Below are 20,160 nucleotides of genomic sequence, written 5' to 3' on the forward strand. Positions count from 1 at the left end.
TTGTGTGTGTGGGCAGGGAGTGGGAGAAGGAATCAGAAACATCAGTTTTTATTAACTCAAACCGTTACTTCTAGATAATATTCTCATGACCTTGGTAACCATGAAAACCAATATGACTGCCTGATCTCCTGTTGAAATCCAGTCCATAACTACTTACAGAGCACACACGATAAATAAGACATTGTATAGATGCTACACGAAACACAAAGCTAAGAAAGATACAGTCTCTGCCCCAAGAAACTTTTGACATACCAGTGGATGTCAACATTTCATCTAGAATAAAGCAAAGCAAAGACAGGGAGTGCCACAAGATAAATTTTAAAATTTGTCATGGAAATTCAAAGAACGGTGACATCTCATTTTGGAGGGAGTAGATAGGAAGATGTTAGTCTTGGGAGACAGAACTTCAATACAGAAAAGTGGACGAAGCGGGCATATCAGTCTCTAATTACAGAGAAAATGAGCAGCAAGTAGGAGGGGAAGGTGTGTGCAGAGGGACATCAGACTGTGATCGCAGGCAATAGTGGAAAGAACACTGATTGGGTTACACCGTCCTACCAGGGACAAACTATGTCACTTTGGCCAAGAAAGTTCATTTCTAAATCATAACTACTCATTTACGACAGGAATAATAATTATTGTCTTATTTATCTCACAGTTATTTATCTGAAAAAAAGACCAGAGAGGGAAAGGCCACAATTAAAAACAACATAGGAAATGTTTAAAGTTCAATAATTATTCTCTATTAGGTAAGTTAAAGTTGTGTAATATTGAAAATATTTCAATTCAAAATGTTTCCATTTCAAAAATTACTTTCAGTTTCTAGTATTAGTAAATGAAGCATATATAACATGGATAATTAAACTGTGGGCAGAAAAAGCAAATTATAAAAAAACTTTTAAACAGATTGTATATGAAAGTATCTCTTTGGGAAGGCTTACTTACCTAGCAAAAGTATACTGGCAGTTTCTTCTAAAACTAAAAATACACTTATCAAACAATTCAACAATCGCACTCTTGGGGATTTACCCCAGAGAAATAAAAACTTATGTTTATGCAAAAAACTGTATACGAAAGTTCACAGCAGCTTTAGTTCTAACAGCTAAAAACTAGAAACAACTCAAATGTCCTGAAATGCATTTACAGTTAAATTATGATACATCAATCTCACAGAACACTACTCCGCAATAAAAAGGAACCAAAAGGCAATGTGAAAAGGTTACAAACTATAACCTTTCTGAAGTAACAAAATTATGCACAGGGATAACAGATTAGTGGTTGCCAGAAGTTAGGAAGGAGTTGGTGTGGCTATAATGGGCAGCACCAGTGAGCACTGTGGTGATGGAACAGTTCTGTATCTTGACTGTGGTGGTGGTTACATGAAGATACAGTTACATAACTACACACACAAATGAGTACAGGTATAACTGGTAAAATCTAAATAAGGTCTCGTGTCAGTTTTCTAGTTTTGATATTGTATTATACTTATTTAAGCAATCAACATTTGGGAAGATAGGATGAAGTGTGCATGGGACCTTCCCTGTACATTTCTTTACAATTTCTTGTGAATCTATCATTATATCAAAATAAAATGTTTTTTTTAAAATGGTATACTGCCAGTTTTTCAAAATGGATGATACCTATTCTTCTAACAGTACTATCAAAGTGGTATTCTTACCCATTGCTGATAGCATACTAAACTGCTACAGTCCCCTGAGGAAAAATGATTTTACAGCATAAATCCAGGGCTATAAAAGTTTTGTGCCTTTTGACCTAGCCACCTAACTTCTGGGAATCACCTAAAGAAACAATATTAAATTTGGGAAAACATATACATGTATTTATTCACATACATATATAAAGATGTTACTACAGTATAATTGAGAAGGGAGTAAAACTTATGCAACCTAGATGTCTGAGAATATGGGAATCATTAAATTATCAAAATCTAGACATGAAATACTATGCAGCCATTTTATACTACTGAAAATGGTACAACAATACAACAGAAAATGCATATCATGAGAGACTAAAGCAAAATTCAAAATTAGCTGCATATAAAATAGCAGGAAATATTTCTCACAAAAATAAAAGATGATAATGGTGTTAGTGTGACAGAATTATGCATATTTTTCTCAAACTTTTCCATTAGAGTTGTCATATTAGTTTCATAGTTTAAGAAATAAGCATACTTCTACCTTATCCCAGAAATCAACCAAAGCTGTAAAGTCCCATTTCTTAGAATATGCCACATTGTATTTCAGAATAGCATCCTAGGGAAAAAGCATAAACAAAATGTCATGATATAGTAAAGTGAATTGTCTATGAACAGCCTGTCTCCTTTATGAACTATTTCCAGTATATTTCTTAATGTTGGGCAAGCTTCTCCTACCATTAGCTACTCCACGTCAGTAACTATGAACAAAAAGAGCGCATACTAATTTATTATTCACTTAAGAAAAATGAGATTAGAAAGCTCAAGTAACAGGGGGAAAAACATAATTACTCTAAAACATGCTCTCTAATCAGAGGCGATATAATTCAAGTGGACAAAAATTGGATCTTAGGGATAAAAAAAGTAAATATTATAGTGACTTTTGGTCTTCAACAGAGTCACACTACATGTACAGATACACTGCGCATCAGCATTAAGATTTCATTAGGAGAGTAAATTAGGAAAAAAATATCTAAAAAGGCTCCCTGGGAAAGAGAGCAATAATGAAAAAAAGACTGAGAAACATTAGCTTAAAGCCTAAAATAGTCTTTTCTCCTTTACTATTAGCTATTTTTATAAGCTACATAAAAATGGTTATCTTTCCCCATTAGTCCATGTAAATTACGTATTTTTGTAAAAAGTTAGACTATTGCGCCATCTGCTGGTGTAATTTTCAACTGTCTGAACAGGCAGTACTTCCCAGTTACCAGAGTGGGGTAGGCATATGACAATCCATTAATTATGCAAAAAGAACAATTATTTACAATTATATTTTATCTCAACCTTTAAAATTTCTATTTTGATTATCTTTTATAATAAATATTAAATTACTAAAGTAATAAATACATAGAATTTATAAAAAAACATTTATGACTGTAACACACCCCCCCAATTTTTTTACTGAAGGCATATTAAGTCTGAAAGACACTGTGTTAGATTATTACTATAAACCTTCCAAATTTCCTCAGAATTGATGAAGTTTTTAAAAATTAACACTCTGCCAAAGAGCTTCCTGAAAAATACTTCATGCCACATAAATTATTACCAAGCAGCTAGGTTAAATAATGAGCCAACAAAATGTCTTTTATCTATTTGGAATAAGAAGATACCCAAGTTTTGGGGCTTCCCTGGTGGCGCAGTGGTTGAGAATCCACCTGCCAATGCAGGGGACACGGGTTCAAGCCCTGGTCTGGGAAGATCCCACATGCCGCAGAGCAACTAAGCCCATGCACCACAACTACTAAGCCTGCGCTCTAGGGCCTGCGAGCCACAACTACTGAGCCCACGTGCCACAACTACTGAAGCCTGCGCACCTAGAGCCTGTGCTCTGCAACATGAGAAGCCACCGCAATGAGAAGCCCACGCACCGCAAGAAAGAATAGCCCCCACTCGCCGCAACTAGAGAAAGCCCGCGTGCAGCAGCGAAGACCCAACGCAGCCAAAAATAAATAAATTTATTAAAAAAAATAGCAATGTCTATCAACGGGTGAATGGACAAACAATGCTTATACTGGAAAAAGCTACTGATACATTCAACAACACGGATGAATCTCAAAGATCTTCACCTAAGTGCAAGAAGCCAGACACACTAGCATACATAATACATGATACCATTCATATAAAATGTAAACCGATCTATAGTTTAAAAAAAAAGGAAAAAGAAGAAGCAGATCAATAGTTGCCTGGGGCCAGTACAGAAAGAGGAAACTGACCACAAATGAGTAAGAAGAATCCTTGCAGGGTGACAGGAATGTTCTGTATCTTTACTGTAGTGGGGGCTTCAAGTGTATATGCAAATGTCAAACCTCATCAAATTACATTCTTTAAAAGGATGTACTTTCTTATATGTAAGTTATTCCTCAAAGTTGGTAAGGAAAAACATTCTAAATAGCATTTATGCTGTAATTCTTTAATGGAGTTGTGTAATTAGCATTAACTCCTAACTAATATTTACTTTTACTTCAGTCTTCAAGTCTTAGAAGTAGTCCACCATGAGATCTCCTATCACCAGAAAAGCTGGATGCTACTCTATACAGTATTCTTAGCTGAGTAACTTTTTTTCAGTTCATAATTCATAATAAGCACAATGAGTTAAAGCAGAAAGAAGTCCATTCTTTACAAACTACCAGACACATTATTCATAGAAATATTACAGTGTAGATCAACTTTTGAGGACACTGTTCCTTTTTTACATTTTTAACATCTCTAATCCCTCTTAATTCAACATCAAATGGCATAAAAACAGCAAAAATATTATTATATTCGATAAGAGGGATTTAACGTTTCTCCATCCCTCTCATAGTGTTCTTTCAGCAAAGGAAACAATTACCATAAACAGAAGAAAATCTCGGTGGATTACTTTTCTATTGAACCTACCATAAAATAAACAAGAAAGGGAAATTCAGATTAAAGCAATTACCCCTTCCTAAGGTAATCATGGCGCACTAAGGAATTGCTAACAGAGGCAAGCAGCAATGTAATTTAGAACACTATGATTATTCTGCATTTGTGTTTAAAGAAAAAATATGTAAATTCTTAAATAATCCTGTTTGTAAGGCCATAAAGGTCCTAAGTCAGTGTTTTTCAAATGGAGTCTGGATAGTATTCTTGATTGGCCTGCTTGTGTTTATGAGTATATAATTGTGGTTTGGGAATGAATACAAAGGCCAAAAAACAACACACTGTAGAAATGAAAGATGGTGCTTCAAATACATAAAAATGGTGGAGAGAGTGAGCGATCCTAAGATGCACTGCAGTATAGAAATGCCAAAGTCATAAAAACCTGGACCAAAGTGGTCACCATCATACTTATTCACAAGCTGATGTTCTGCATACGGATCCCATCTTTGCCTCTACCAACATCCACCAACTGTTTGTGATTGGTTAAAAAAAAAAAAAAGTAGTAAATACAAAACAAAGAATGTTTTCTTTATACAGTATTTTTTTTAAGTTTCTCAGCATACTATTTCAAGGCTCAGATCAGTGTTTAAAAATCTGTGCAAAAAGGAAATGCTGATTACAAATTGTTTTGACTGTGATAATGAACACAACTCAAATCACGGGTCATAATGCTTAAAATGGAAAAACATCAAATTGATATAGCTGGATACTATGAAGAGTTTATATTTAGCTTTACGTTTGTACATATGTAATTAAAATATTAACAATAAGTAAAGTCTGGGAGACCCTGAGAATTCCTCCCATTTAAAAGAAGTAATTACAAGATTGAGAAACACTGTCACTAAGAAATAAAATTTTCAAAATATATTATAGTACAACTTATCACTATTTTTCACGTTAAGGAAAAAAAGAGCTAAGGAAAAAAAAAGGAGCTACAGGAAAGGTATAGAAAGTTTAAGAATAACTTGTAAGTACGTAACAAGGAAGAGCCAAATCTGACTACCTGTTTCTTTTACTTTAACCTTTGCTTTCCAGCTGCTTTTGTTCACTAAAAGGATACTGTCTATCCATAATGGCTGGCTCAGGGAACCGTGCCCCTCTGCCTGAATGTCAAACCAAAGTGCCTTTGTTCAGGGAAGCATCCTGACCCTGTCCACCTGTGAATGTCTGCCAGAAAGAAGAAATTAACACATCTCCTCCCCAAGGCCGGCCATTCCAGGGGATATCTGCAAAACTTATGGCCTTTTTACTTTACTTCCTCATCTCCTCCCCTTCACTGTTCTATAAAAGAAACTGACATCCAAACCCCCATAAGATGGTTTTTTTGGAGACGTTAGTCTGCCATCTTCTTGGTCTGCCCGCTTTCTGAATAATTACGAATAAAGTTATATTCCTTGCCTCAACACCTATCTCCTGATTTATTTGCCTGTCATAAGGCGAGAAGAGTGAGCTTGGACTCGTTAACAATAAATAAATGAAAAAAACAGTATTAAACCTGAGAAACTGTATACAACAAATTAAGTCTCTCAAATAAAATGAAACCCATTTTCACAGAAGTATAAAAAAATCTGTTTATAGTTACAAAAACTTTAAAAGTTTATATAAGGCTATAGTGCCAAAAATAAACATATACTCTCACTCATATTTTAAATATTAGAAAAAACTATCTAATGGTTGCCCTTACAATCTTGAACGAAATATTTTTTAAAGCAAAAATTGAATTATTGCCAAAATATAAGATTAATAAATTATGAAACTGCTAGAAGCTATATTAAGAGCAATAAAAAGTAGAATGCTTAATGTATACTTTAATCATTAGGAAACTCAGCTTCCCTTCGGGCAAACAATGGTGAAGTCATAATTCTTCCCTCATTTACTTTTAAAGACGTTTCAGAAGTATGATAATTCCAAAACAAAATAAAAGAGAAGCCAGGACCAAAGGAAACTGGATGGGCAATCAAGAAACAGAAGTCTTATTCCTGGTTCTCCAAATTATTCTGTGTGGCTCCAGGCAAGTAATTTACAACTCTCAATTCTACTCATTTCCTAGTGATGGAGTGTAAACCAAGAATGTCTCTAAAGAGAGTTCCTCAGGAAGCAAGCACTTACCATATAAATAATGCTGTTACCTGAGTCTATTAAAGACCAAAAAATGTCTCTGAGGGAGGACACCAGGGCCCACCTCTAAGAACTACATGTAAGAGACAAGAATAGCAAAAGAACACACCTTCAGGTTTTGGGGTCGACTGAATTTGTTGAGAAGTGCAGTCTGAATGAGCTCCCACCGGCTCCCTGCAGTTCGCTCACCATTCTTTAAGGAAAAGAAAAACATGAGGAAACTATTCCAAGTTCCTTTACATGGTAGAATCAGAAGTCAAACAGCAAGTATTAAAATACCTTTCAGAGACTAAAAGAACATCAGTTCTGTTCAGTTTTGTTCTTACCTCATCTTCCACCGGGTACAAGTTTTGTTCTGAACAAGGCATCTTAACATGCTTGTTGTCCCACAAATCTTTAAAATGTGTTGGGAAAGGTTTAGGAACTTCTCCTGCTCGCAGAAGATCTACCTGAAATATAAGAAAACTGTAAGTGCATAAAAACTAGGCATATCTCTTGTACAAAATAATCCAAAGAAAGCAGCCAAAGCAAATGTTATAAAATACAGACCAGCTCCTAGGCAAGAAATCTCATGTCTTTTTCAGTTGTTCCCACTCCTTACCTCCAGTTAATCAGTTTCCAAGTCACCATGTCCTTGGCATTCTATCTTCATCCCATCCAGCCCCCACGGCCACCCCCGGTCCTCATTATTCATTGCCTGAATTTCTGGTAACAGCTTTCTATCCCTCTCCCTAACTCCAACTACTCCCAGACACATTCATCCCCCATAAAACCCTTATCCCCACTTGGGAATAACAGTATGTTTCTAAAATATCCCCAAGCTTCTAATCCTATAATGGCTCCCCTCTGCCTATACTTTGATTCTAATGATGCCAGTTTTTAACATTCTCTCTTACTGCAAACACTATCTGGGTAAACATCTATTCTGACCTTCAAGACTCAGCTCAATCTTCATTTCCTCTAAGAAGTCTTTAAAAACTTTCTAATAGGCAGTAAGTGTATTCTCTCTTGTTTTACTAGATCATGATCATACTAGAGCACACTTTTTTCCCTTCCCCCACTAGACTCTAAACTTCTTGAGAATAGTAATTATATTAACTTTGTATTTTGAATATTTACAACAGAGCCTGACATGTGTGTTTCTAATAGGTATAAGTGTTTACATACATACAGTTGACCCTTGAACAACACGGGTTTGAACTGCTTGGGTCCACTTATACAATGATCTTTTTCAATGAATACGTACTACAGTACCACACAATCAGCAGTTGACTGAATGTGTGGATGTGGAACGTCGGATATAGAGGGCCAACTGTAAAGTTATACTTGGATTTTGGACTACCCAGAGGGTCGGCACCCCTAACCCTCGAGTTGTTCAAGGGTCAACTGTATATGTAAATGTACACATATATGTATATGCATGTATATGTATGCATATATATACACATGCTACTTATAATAAGCATTAAGTAAATGTCTGAGGAAAAAGATACTTTACAACAAAATAGCTTTACATTTTGCCTAATCTGGACATTTCATATAAATGGAATCATACAAAATGTGACCTTTTGTGCCCGGCCTCCCACTTAGCATAATGTTTTCAAGGTTCATCCATGCTATAGCATAAATCAGAATTTCACTGTAGATCATCAAATAATCACATAAATAAATATAAAATTTCAACTGTAAGATGCTATAAATGAGAGGTTCATAGTGTCATAAGAACCTTTCTAGACAATTTTAACTTATCTGGTAAGCTTAGGGAAGGCTTCGAGGAAGTAGCAGTTGAGCTCAACTCCAAAGGATAAAAAGAAGTAGGAAAAGGCGGAAGAAACAAGAAAAGGGAACAGCCTTGAAAAGGGAAAGCTGCTGTCAAATAGGCAGCTTCATTAAAAGTCTGCAACCCAAGATAAATAAATTTATAGGTCATTTATATAGATAACCATTAAAACCATGAGTGTGTATAAGACTACCCCGAGAGAGAAGGAGAAGAGGACCTATGAAGAGCTTTGGGGAACTCCAACGACGTTTAAGGGCCACATATAGAAAAAAAGCTAAAAGGAACATAAGAAGTGGCTTAAGGAGGTAGGAAGAAAATCACGATTATATGGTGTCAAGGAATCCAAAGGATGAGAATATTCCAAGGAGGAAAGAATAAAGAATGGTCAAAAGTGGCTGAGTAACCAATCATGCCAAAAGTATTTTCACCTCCAGATGAGGATCCCAAAAGTGATTCTGTAAAGATGTTCCATGTAATCTGAGGTGACAAAAACAGGTACCAGGAGAGGTTCACACATAGGAGAACATATATATAAGGATATGCTTTGGATGTCTGTCTGTCTAAATGTGTGTGTGCATGTGCATAGTGCATGCACCTACATGTGTTTACCTTATGTGTGTACATGTTGGTGCGTGAATGTGTGTGTGCGTTTACAGATAATCAAGCACTATTATGTCCATCCATGCAATTTCAGATTGCCTTACATTTCTAACGCTAAATATCAGCTTTACTTTATTACTTCAAATTCTGTAACTATTAATATCTGGCATCTCAGAAATGTAATTAAGGACTGTCTATTTAATAACTAACTATTAATTATACATATATCATATTACCATATTCAGGAAAAAGGATCTAGAAGAAAATACACCAAACTGTTAAACTCTGGGAATAGGACTGAGAGACACTTGGGTTTTCTGAGGTATACACTTTCACATAACAGTTGCTTTTTTTTTTTCCCCATTGAGCCTATATTACTTTTGTAATAAAATAAAACTTTTATAAATTCATTGGATATCTAACAATAAATAAACAGTAGTTACAAAGATTAGGTAATGATGGTATAAGATGCTTCAGGTTTTCTTTGTGGGTAGCGGGAGAGAGGAAGCAGGAAAAGTCAAAATATCACTTACTTCCCCCGATCAACCTTTTCTCCAAATCTTCACCATTAACATCTTGTCAGTCATCCAAGTCTTTTCTTAATTTTACACACATTATCAATGCCTCCTTTCCCCTTATCACCCATACTTAAGAATTCACCATGTCCTATCAATATTACCTCAAAACAATGCAACCATTTATTCTTTTTTATTCTCATGGTTATTACCCTGTCTCAGTTATTTCCAAACTTTTTTTAAATTTTTTTCTTATTTTTTTTCAAACTTTTTAAAATAGCAAAACTCTTTTTTCCCTAAGAAATGTGATACAAAATCACTATATTTAAACATAAGCTATTTAAATAAATATAATTTTTACAGTAACTTTACATATTCTAACATCAATAGCAATGAGGTTACTTTAAGGACTATAAAATCTGAAATCAGGAGTTAGAGATGACAGCTAAAGCTTACATCAACCTACTATTTATATCTCTTATCCAGTATTAAGAAAATCCTATTCACACACCAAAACAGTTGCAAATGGTAACCTTTTTTAACTGATATTTTGATACTTAAGGAAATTCTTCAAACAGCAGTGGCAAGAGAACCTTGATTCTATGATCTGCGTAAAAATGAGTTCTCCTGGTAAAATCTGCTGGTTAAAATATGGTATTAAGCATTTTAAAATTTGAGCGCATTTGTTAGTTCTTTTACTACAGGTTTTTCATAGCTAAAAGTATAATTTAGAAAAGAAACGAGAGTCAATTTCAAAAGAACCCCTGAACAACTTCCATGCAGCACAATTTGATAATTATTGTTTCTTTACTTTTCATCTCTTATCTGAGCTCTTACATTACCTTCCCCTGTTTCCAATGTATCCTCACTTCAGTTTTCCTTACTTATACCTGTCTGATCAATCTTGCTATACATACAGTACAACTATTGTCTACACAGACATTTTAATGAGTTCCAATTCCTACAGACTCAAGTCCAGTTCCTGGCACCTGAAGCCCTCTACAATATGGACCCAATCCACTTTTCAAGTCTTCTCTTCCACCATTTCCCATCCAAATTCTCAGTTCTAGCAAATCAATTGTTTTTCATTTCTAAAACAAATAGTTTTTAACCACACAGCCTTTTCCTATACAGATTATGTATCTGTCTGGAATTCCCTTGCCTCGCTAAATTAACTCCACCTCAGAAATTTCTGCTCATCTTTAGGAGCTCAGTCCAACCCCACCACCCTGCTCAATGTTGCTGCTACCTAACTATGTTAATAAATTCTATACTTCAAAATATTTAATCACATGTGGACTAAGTTGTACAAGAAAAGGGATTTTTTTTAAGTAGCCCCTGTGAAATCTAATACAGCATCTGACTAATAAATGGGATAAATATTTAATCCTCTATGGGTTTTTTTTTGTTTTTTGTTTCGGCCACGCCACACAGCTTGTAGGATCTTAGTTCCCTGACCAGGGATAAAACCCAGGCCCATAGCGGTGAAAGCGCTGAGTCCTAACCATCCTAACCACTGGACCACCAGAGAATTCCCAAGAGATGAATATCTAAAACTATTCTATGAGTGGTAGAAATCTTCTAAAATTGGATTATGGTGATGGTTGCCTAAGTCAGTAAATTAACTAAATATGGGCTTCCCTGGTGGCACAGTGGTTAAGAATCCGCCTGCCAATGCAGGAGGGACAGGGGTTCGAGCCCTGGTCTGGGAAGATCCCACGTGCCACGGAGCAACTAAACCCGTGCACCAAAACTACTGAGCCTGAGCTCTAGAGCCCACGAGCCACAACTACTGAGCCCCTGTGCCACAACTCCTAGAGCCCGCGCACCTAGAGCCCGTGCTCCACAACAAGAGAAGCCACTGCAATGAGAAGCCTGAGCACCACAACAAATAGTAGCCCCCGCTCACTGCAACTAGAGAAAGCCCGCGCAAAGCAACAAAGACCCAATGCAGCCAAAAATAAATAAATAAAAATTTTTTAAAAATTAACTAAATATCACTGAATTGAGTACTTAAAATGGGTTAATTTTATGTACCTCAATAAAGTTGTTGTTGTTGTTGTTGTTTTAAAAAAAAGAACACATGGACAGTGTGAAAGAGGCTACCAGGGGTTAGTTAGGTATGGGAAGTTATTGTTTAGTAGGCAGAGTTTCTGTGTGGGAAGATGAAAATTTTCTGGAAATGAATAGTGGTAATGGTTGCACAACACTGTGAATGGACTGAATGCCAATGAAATGTACACTTAAAAATGGTTAAGATGGTATATGTATAACCATAATTTTTTTAAATAAGGTTTTAAAAATGTTGAGTTTGAGATACCTGTGGGACAGTGAGGGAGATATCTAGAAGAATCTAAAGCTCAGAAAAGAGGGTAAAACTGAAGAATGATTTGAGGATATTGAACCACATACAACTTTGAATTTTAGTACCTAACATGTAGTGGGTACTCAATAAATATTGTCAATTGAATTTTTTTTTAATCCAATAAATTTTCTTAAAAATACAGAAAAATTCAATTTTCTCACCAGCTAACAATGATTCCTCTTATGGATTTGTTAAGTACCGTGTTAAGTAAGCTATTGTTATATTTCTCCATCCTGTAGAATTCTCAGTACTTTATATATGCAGAAAAGAGAAGCACTTTTATGCTTTGGTCTGTTTTTCACATTTATAAGTATCAGAATAAATTAAGACTTAGCATCTTCTCTCTTTATAGGTAAGAGGTAACACCTACCCGAATAGTCACTGTGTGATTGGCAGATGGTCTCAAGGGAGGCAGCCGGACCCCACACCTTGGCATTCTTCTCATCTCCTCAATAGGAGTTCCAAGCCATTTCTTATCTGGAGAAAGGTGAGGTGGAATGTATTTAGGGATCTTCCTTTCTGTTCTTTGATGTTTGATTTCACATTGTTCTTTTCTAAGATCAAAACAAATGTAATCAGTCACAAACCACTTACCGTTTAAATTTACTTAGATACACAAGTGAAAAAACTTACCCAGAACGTTATTGTTTAAAATGTGCCAAACTTGCTCTTTCTCCTTGGTATTTAGAAAAAAAACAAAACAAAACAACAAAAATACCTTATAAGGTTTACAGTAAAACCCGAGAGCTTATTTTCAATAGTCTGTGGAAGGAATTTCCAAACACACGTAAACCACCTTCTGAAAAAAGGGAACGTGTAAAAATATATACACTGCCAAATGAGTCATGATTCACAGTATCAGCTACTTCTCAGGACTCTAGACAGTAATATGCAATGAAGTGAACTTACTATGGCACGCTTGCCATAAAGATCACAAGAATTACAGAGTAGGCTTTAAGATATCATATGGGATAATTGCATAAATAAAATTTTTACATTTACATTTTTTTTGTAATCAGACCGGGATTTAAATCCCAGCTTTACTGCCCACAAGTTACATAATTTCAGTGAATTCTCTAACCCAAATCTCAATTTTCTCATTTGTGAAGTGAGTACAATAACACCTGCCTGCCTGTTACAGCATTAGAGAAGGTGCATGTACAATGGCCTAAGAAAACAGCAGTTACTATCATATTTATGTTCTAATAATTCCCATAAATCTCAGAAGGAAGTTCATGAAACTAAAGTCTGATTATTTATTTACTTCTTGTTTTCTGTTTCTGGGACTTTTAGAATTTAACATTTTGAACCTAGGTTTAAATTTAGCATAAATAGTTAACAAGAAAGACAATTATTTCTTTGCTTCAGTGTAAACCATAACTTTGTTAAACCCCCTTTGTTAAACATGTTACACTACTGAAGATACTCTTGATGGCAAAAATTACCTTTTGTCCTCTGCTTTCGGCATTCTCATGAAATGATCTGTGATTTTAGAATCCTTTTTCCCATGTTGCTTAGAATTTCTGCCCTCTACATTCAGGCTAGAAGTACTTCCAGGTAGTCTGACATTTAAATCATTCATTCCAGCGCGACTCTCTCCTTCAAATTGGAAATGTAATCGAATCTCACCTCCCTTAGCAGAGGACCGTTTCCTCAATTCAGTGTCAGCTTCTCTTACTTGGAACCTTGAAGGTTTATTTGCTGTTTGGGCGGAACTATCTTCCTGTTCATCAAAACCTGGACTTGTCTCTTCATCTGCTTCTGAGTCCTGACAACTATTTTTGGAATTATCTACATCCATTGGTGACTCGGGTTCACTTTCTTTCTCAAATGCAGGAGAATTTCCTAGGCTACTTTCTTGTCTATTCAATTTGTTGGCATTTTTCAGTCCAGTACCAACATCCTCAGAGCCGATATCTGACAAGGGGCTCTCTGGCACCACGTCTGTCTCTTCCTGCTGACACCCTGCACAGTCTTCGGCGGGATGGCAAGTCTTGCTGCACTTCTGGTGGCTTCTGGCTTCTACACCCTGTTCATCTTCTGTTGTCTGTTTTGCATTTGCAAGCTTTATAGGTGTCAAAAATTGTTGATTATCTCTACTCTCCTCACTATTTGTGTCGCTGTGATCATCATTTTGGGGTGACTGATCAATGTTAGCATTACTGAACTGCTCTGGTACCAGAGTTACTATTGGAGGTTCACTTTCCAAAAGTCGCTCTGAATGTTTCCCTTCCTTTTGCCACTTACAGATAGCTGCAGTCTGATGCTGGTTCAAATACTGTGTACTTTTTTCAACTGGTGATTTATCAAAACCTAGCTGAGAAACATTTTCTAATTTTTCCATGTTATGTTGATAAAAGTTATCTTTCTGTACAGAACTCATCATGGATTCTTCTCTTGTATTGTTGTTTTCTTTACTATGCAAACTACAAAAGAATAGAAAGAATGATACAACAGAACTTATGATACAACAGAAAGAATTTATGACGCAAAAAAATCACTTACCTGAACACACTCCTACAATGTCACAGCATTAATTAAACTACTTGTGATTACCTGAGCATACAGCATGCTCTTTCATGGGTCCATGTCTTTGCACATATGCCTATAATGCCCTTTCCCCAACTGTGTGCCTGGCAAACACCTGCCACAGTGCAGTGTTAAACTTCACTCACCTCCTGTGCAGTCTTTCCTGTAAAAGTAAAGCTGATTGTCTGTTTTATATGCTAACCACCACTGTACCTTGTTTAAATCTTTACTGTTGCATTGATCACACCACGTAATCATCATGTATTTTGGTGTCTGTCAGCATCACTACACTATTAAGTATCTTAAAGACAGAGACTATTCCTCTTTCATCTCTGTATCTCAAGTATATTGGACCATCCCTGGCACATAGGAGACTCTAAAAAATTATTATTTATTAAATGAAATGTAGATAAAGAAAAATGAGAAAGTAAAAAGAAGAGAAAACAGCATGAAGCACAATAAAACATCCATATATCATGTTATTCATTTCTCTATATAGGCATGGCTCTTTACCTTTCTGATTCAGCTGTCTTGAGTCCTTTCGTGTCCATCCAACTGGTAATAGTCTTCTGTTTGAAAACTGTAAAAAAAAAAAAAATTAATGTATGTGCATGCATACCTTCAAAGAGAAAATACCTATAGCAGCATATATGCATGTAAGGCATTATGACAGGTTCTGTGGATTAAACAACGATTAATCACTCCTTCCCCACTCAGGCAATGGGAGATAATACATTTGGCATAGAAGAGAAAGTGACCAGACCCTAAAAGAATTGGTATGGCCTAATGGATGAGAGTACATGCTCTGAAATCAGATTACCTAGATCCAAATCCTGGCTCTCCTACTGGATTCCTGTATGACTTTGTGAAGAGCCATTTCTCTGTGTCTCTGATTCCTTATTAGTAAACATGCAAATTAATAGTATCTCTCTTGGGGTTATTGTGAGGTTTAAATTAAATAATAACCACTGCAAAGTGTTTAGGGCACTATCTGATATATGTTCAGTAATATTAGTTCTTAATTATCATTAGTATCAAAAGAGAGGCTGAGGGAGTTCCCTGGTGGTCTAGTGATTAGGATTTGGTGTTTTCACTGCCATGGCCCAGGTTTAATCCCTGGTTGGGGAACTGAGACCCTGCAAGCTGTGCGGCACGGCCAAAATAATAATAATAATAAATTTAAAAAATAAAATAAATTAAAAAGATCCTGATAAGAAATTAAGATATTTCTGAGGAAAAGACTACTTTAGGGAACTGAAGTAAATGGGATCATCTGATAAGTAGTGCTTGAATTGTGTCTTGAAGAATAAACATGTCATCGCATAAAGGGAAAATCAGAAGCAACGGAACCAACGGCAGAAAAATATAAAGAAAGCAACAGAAAATATGGCTGAAAAGTCAGCTAGGACCATACCATAGAGATCCCCGAATAATCCACAAAGAGAGGTACAAAAAAGTGTCAAAAGTCACACTCAGAGTTAATGCCAGAGTTCAAATCTAGGAGGCTCCAAGTCAGGCAGGATACATAGCCTGGAGGGCAGATGTGAAGGGGCAAGAAAGGAACAGCCTGTCAGTAGAAGCGAGTGAGGAAGGTATTGGTCTAGGTCAGTGGTTCCCAAACCATCTGAATCATCAGGAGGCTGATAACAAATGGATTCAAGGGCCACACCTAGACCTTCTGAATCAAAATCTATATGTGATGATGGAGGTATGAGGGAAGCTGGAATCTGTATTTTTTTTTCAAAAAATGATTTTGATGATCAGCAAGGTTGAAGAACTACTGGTCAAGATCTAAAAATAGCCCTTGTAAGGACACAATAAAAAGTTGAGAAGTGAGAGTCATTACAGACTTCACAATGATAGGAGAAGTTAAAGGTGACACTAAGCTTTAATGCTTGAGACTTGAAAGATGATGACAACATTAAACAGAAATGCAGAATATAAAAGAACTGGATTTAGGGGAAAAATATGATTGGGTCAATACTGAACACACTAAATTTGAAATGCCAGAAAGATAACTAGACAGAAATGACCAGCAGACAGTAGCAAAAGTAGAATTGATGGTTCAGTAAGGGACATGTAACATAAATAAATTCAAGCCACAATTTATATAAACATTAGAAATTTAAGCATACTTTCAAAATTTAATGTACTGCATATGGATTACATGTATATAATATTTTAGTATAAGAAAATCTTGAACATTCTCAACCACTGTCTAAATTGCAATGTAAGAATCTAGGTACCTTAGGTCATAAACTCCTCTTATTTACCTATGTCCCCTCAAACACCATAACATGAGATACCATCCCAAATATATGAAAATCAACAATTTATTTACCACTGCATTTGAGTGCCATATAATTTATACTTTCCACAAAATCTTTTATTAGCATTTTTAGAATCATTTCTTTCACAAAAAAATATATATACATTTGATATTTCTTGTTAAACACCACTACTTCGTGACTTTATTAAGTTACTACTTCTGCAGCAAATCAGGCTTCAGAGAAAAAATTAGATTCAGTCACAAGGGAGTAAGACGATGATCCACTTCGTTCTGAGACTTTTTCTACAGTTCCATCTTCTCTATTTAATTTCCTTATATTAAACACAGCAAGTATAGAAAATCCTCAAAGTACAAATCAGCAATGAGCCAAAAAATTCATTTTTGGGGTCAGTGTAGAATTTAAAATACCTTTTTCCATAAATGTAAAGATTCAATGGTATGCAATGGCTAGGTTCCTATAACACACATGAAGCATGGCACTATGATGACAAGTCTACAGAACTTAAAGAGTGCATGCATCATTTCCTAAAAAACTAGGAAGAGTGTTCCAGTGCAGTTGAAGGAGAGGTCTCCCTCCTGCAGCTCTGATGCTGAGAATGTGTTCTCTCTCTAGCTTCAGGCTTCCTATCATAATCCTGAAGCCTGAGAACAGGGTGAAGGAGGAGAAGCAAGAGGTGAGGAACTGACATTTCCTGCTAATAAAATGGTCTTCAGTCCTTCTGATGGCCCCAGAGAAAGGACAGCCTACTTCTCTTTCCAATACCACTACTTCTGGCTTCAAAAGGTTTCTTTCACAACACATCACAGGACTGTATCAGTTGTACCCCTCTTAATCCTGAAGTAAGCATAAAATGATGTGTCCTGGGTTCTGGGGAATTTCTTTTAACTAGAAGTAATCACAGCAAACAAAAAGGGAGGCAATAGAAGGTGATGAAATATCAACAGATACGAGATCTGGAGTCAAACAAAATCCTGGGCTGAGCTCTTTGCTCAGTCACTTACTAGCATGTACTTCCATTTCTTTAAGCCTTTATTTCTTCACCTGCAAAATAGGGTTAACAATACCTATTTCCAAGGCTTATGTGGATCAATGAGAGAAAATATTGTGCCAGTCTCACAAAGCAGAAACTCAACAAATGTATTCTCTACCAACATTTCACCCAATCTCATTTTTCACTGAGATCAGTAGTTCTCCAACTTTACTCTGACTTCACACCATTTACATAATCTCATAAGTAACCTCACTCAGTAACCAGCAAATTTCAATTAGCAAATCATTCAATTAGGTGCTAGAGATACCGGCAAAAGGCACAAAATGCAGTAAAATTCACCTGCATTTAAAGGAACACCCAGACCTTCACAAAAAGCCTCTTTCCTCCAGCAGCAGCAAGATAAGGCATGGGAAGGAAGGGTGTGGTGAGACCTAAGAGCAATGGACAGTGGGAAAGTTTTGAGGTGAGGAAAGAGGTTTGAAGGTGCTTTTGACAGCACTGAGGCTGAAAGAATGATAAGGGGGATGGGGGACAAGGCAGCTCTAGCCTCCCACCCACCCACCACTGACCTACACTCGGATCATCCCTGGAGCGAGGAGAGAAACTCTAGGTAGTTATAACAGGCAGAAAAGGGGAGCTCCTACAGTAACACAACTGGATAAACCATTCCCCATCAGAGTGTGAATAGCATGCTGAGTTCTGCCTATATGCAGATTTGCAGATTTCAATCAGTATAAGAAATATGCCCAGGAAGATAAATAACACAAAATTTAAAGATACTGAATATCCATTTCCCTATCTCACTTCTCCTAGGATAACTATATATATACATTTTAAATATCAAGTTCCTAAAAGAATTCCAAAATCTCAAACAACAGATTTTGACACAAGTTTAGATTTTGAACATTTTGTTAATTGGTGTCCTGTGCCAGGTATACAGAAAACATTTACACACATGCACAAGTACAGCCCAAGTATTAATTCACTCCCTCTTCTGCGAAAAATCAGGAGATCCAATTAGTGAGGACTGACAGCACCCCCAACGCATTCCTTCTCCTTTACATGCAGATAAAGTTAATAGGACCACAAATTAGCCTGTCACAGTAGTCAGATACAGTACTTGGAGGTCACCCTTAGTTCCCCTCCCCTCCACTCTCCTTCAACAAGTTCTCTGAAATCTACATCCTAAATCTTAAACCCATCCCTTCCTCCCCATCTTCAAAATAGGACCAATATTAAAAGAACAGTTACATCACTCACTGGGCAACTGCATTTGTTTCCTGCAACTGGTCTCCTTGTCTACAGTCTTGACTTTCTCTAACCCAGCATTTCACAAACTACAAATGACCAACATTTTTTAATGAAATAATACAGACAACATGATAATGCAGCACACATAGTAAAGTATTATTTCATGAAACATTTGTTATAAATATGACGTATTTAGAGAGAGAGAGAGAGAGAGAGAGAGAGAGAGAGAGAGAGAGAGAGAGACTGCTTACTCTGTGTACCAGGTGAAATTTATACTGTGGGTTGCAGTCAGAAAGGTCCAAAGATCACTGCCTACGCCATCTTTTCTAAAATATTAACCAAATGATATCCCTTTTCTTACAAGCTTTTTAGTGGCTCCCCGTTAACCACAGATCAAGTCCAAACTCCTTGAAATGGCACTTGAGTTTGTCCATAAATAAGCTCTTGCTCCCCTTCCCAGCCTCAGCTGAGTCTTGTCATTCTGGTCTCCCGTCAAGCCACATGCCTATGTAATTTTTTCGTTCCTTGGTTTATACAGCAAATCCTGCTCATCCTTCAATACTAAGTTCAGGTCTGCTCCTCATTGCCTCCAAGTCCCGAGAGAACTAAGTGTACACCATTCATCAGAGGACTTCCTAACCTGTGCCCATTCTCTTATACTGCTGACCAACACATCCTTTTTGAAATGCTCCCGTCCTTGCATGACACAACAAAAGCAGGCTTTCCTCCTACTTCTCTGGCTGCTTCTCTTCAGTCTACTCTTACACGGTGGTGTCTGTCCTAGGTCGCCTTTATTTTCACTACATGCTTTATACTATCTAATCTACTACCATCGTATCAATTATGGTGTATGTGACAATAACTCTCAAACCTGTATTTCCAGCACAGATATATTTCTTATGAGGTACAAACCCACATAACCCATTCCCTCCTAAATCCATCCACTTTTCCCCTCTCCTACCTACTGCCTGCAACCAACTATTAACCATGATTATCTCCCATCTAGACTAACTCCTTAACTATCTTGGGCCTGCGATTCTGCTCCCTTTCAATCTATTCTTCATTTTCCACACACCAGCCACAAGGACCTTTAAAATATATATTT

The 20,160-nt window shown here is 36.5% G+C and overlaps 1 protein-coding gene across 2 annotated transcripts in view; it reads right to left on the minus strand.

The window, feature by feature from the left end:
- Positions 1-20,160, minus strand: part of PARG (poly(ADP-ribose) glycohydrolase) — a 113,173-nt gene that overhangs the window by 91,622 nt on the left and 1,391 nt on the right. For both annotated transcript variants that reach the window (XM_082674048.1, XM_082674049.1), the window contains exons 2-7: positions 15,036-15,102; positions 13,439-14,419; positions 12,360-12,547; positions 7,060-7,178; positions 6,843-6,926; positions 2,199-2,273 (exon numbers count right to left, since the gene is read on the minus strand). In XM_082674048.1, the coding sequence (XP_082530174.1) occupies positions 2,199-2,273; positions 6,843-6,926; positions 7,060-7,178; positions 12,360-12,547; positions 13,439-14,419; positions 15,036-15,102 (1,514 nt within the window). The remainder of the gene's footprint in view (positions 1-2,198; positions 2,274-6,842; positions 6,927-7,059; positions 7,179-12,359; positions 12,548-13,438; positions 14,420-15,035; positions 15,103-20,160) is intronic.

Source organism: Grampus griseus, assembly GCF_964374135.1.
Source record: "Grampus griseus genome assembly, chromosome: 16".
Lineage (NCBI taxonomy): Eukaryota > Metazoa > Chordata > Mammalia > Artiodactyla > Delphinidae > Grampus > Grampus griseus.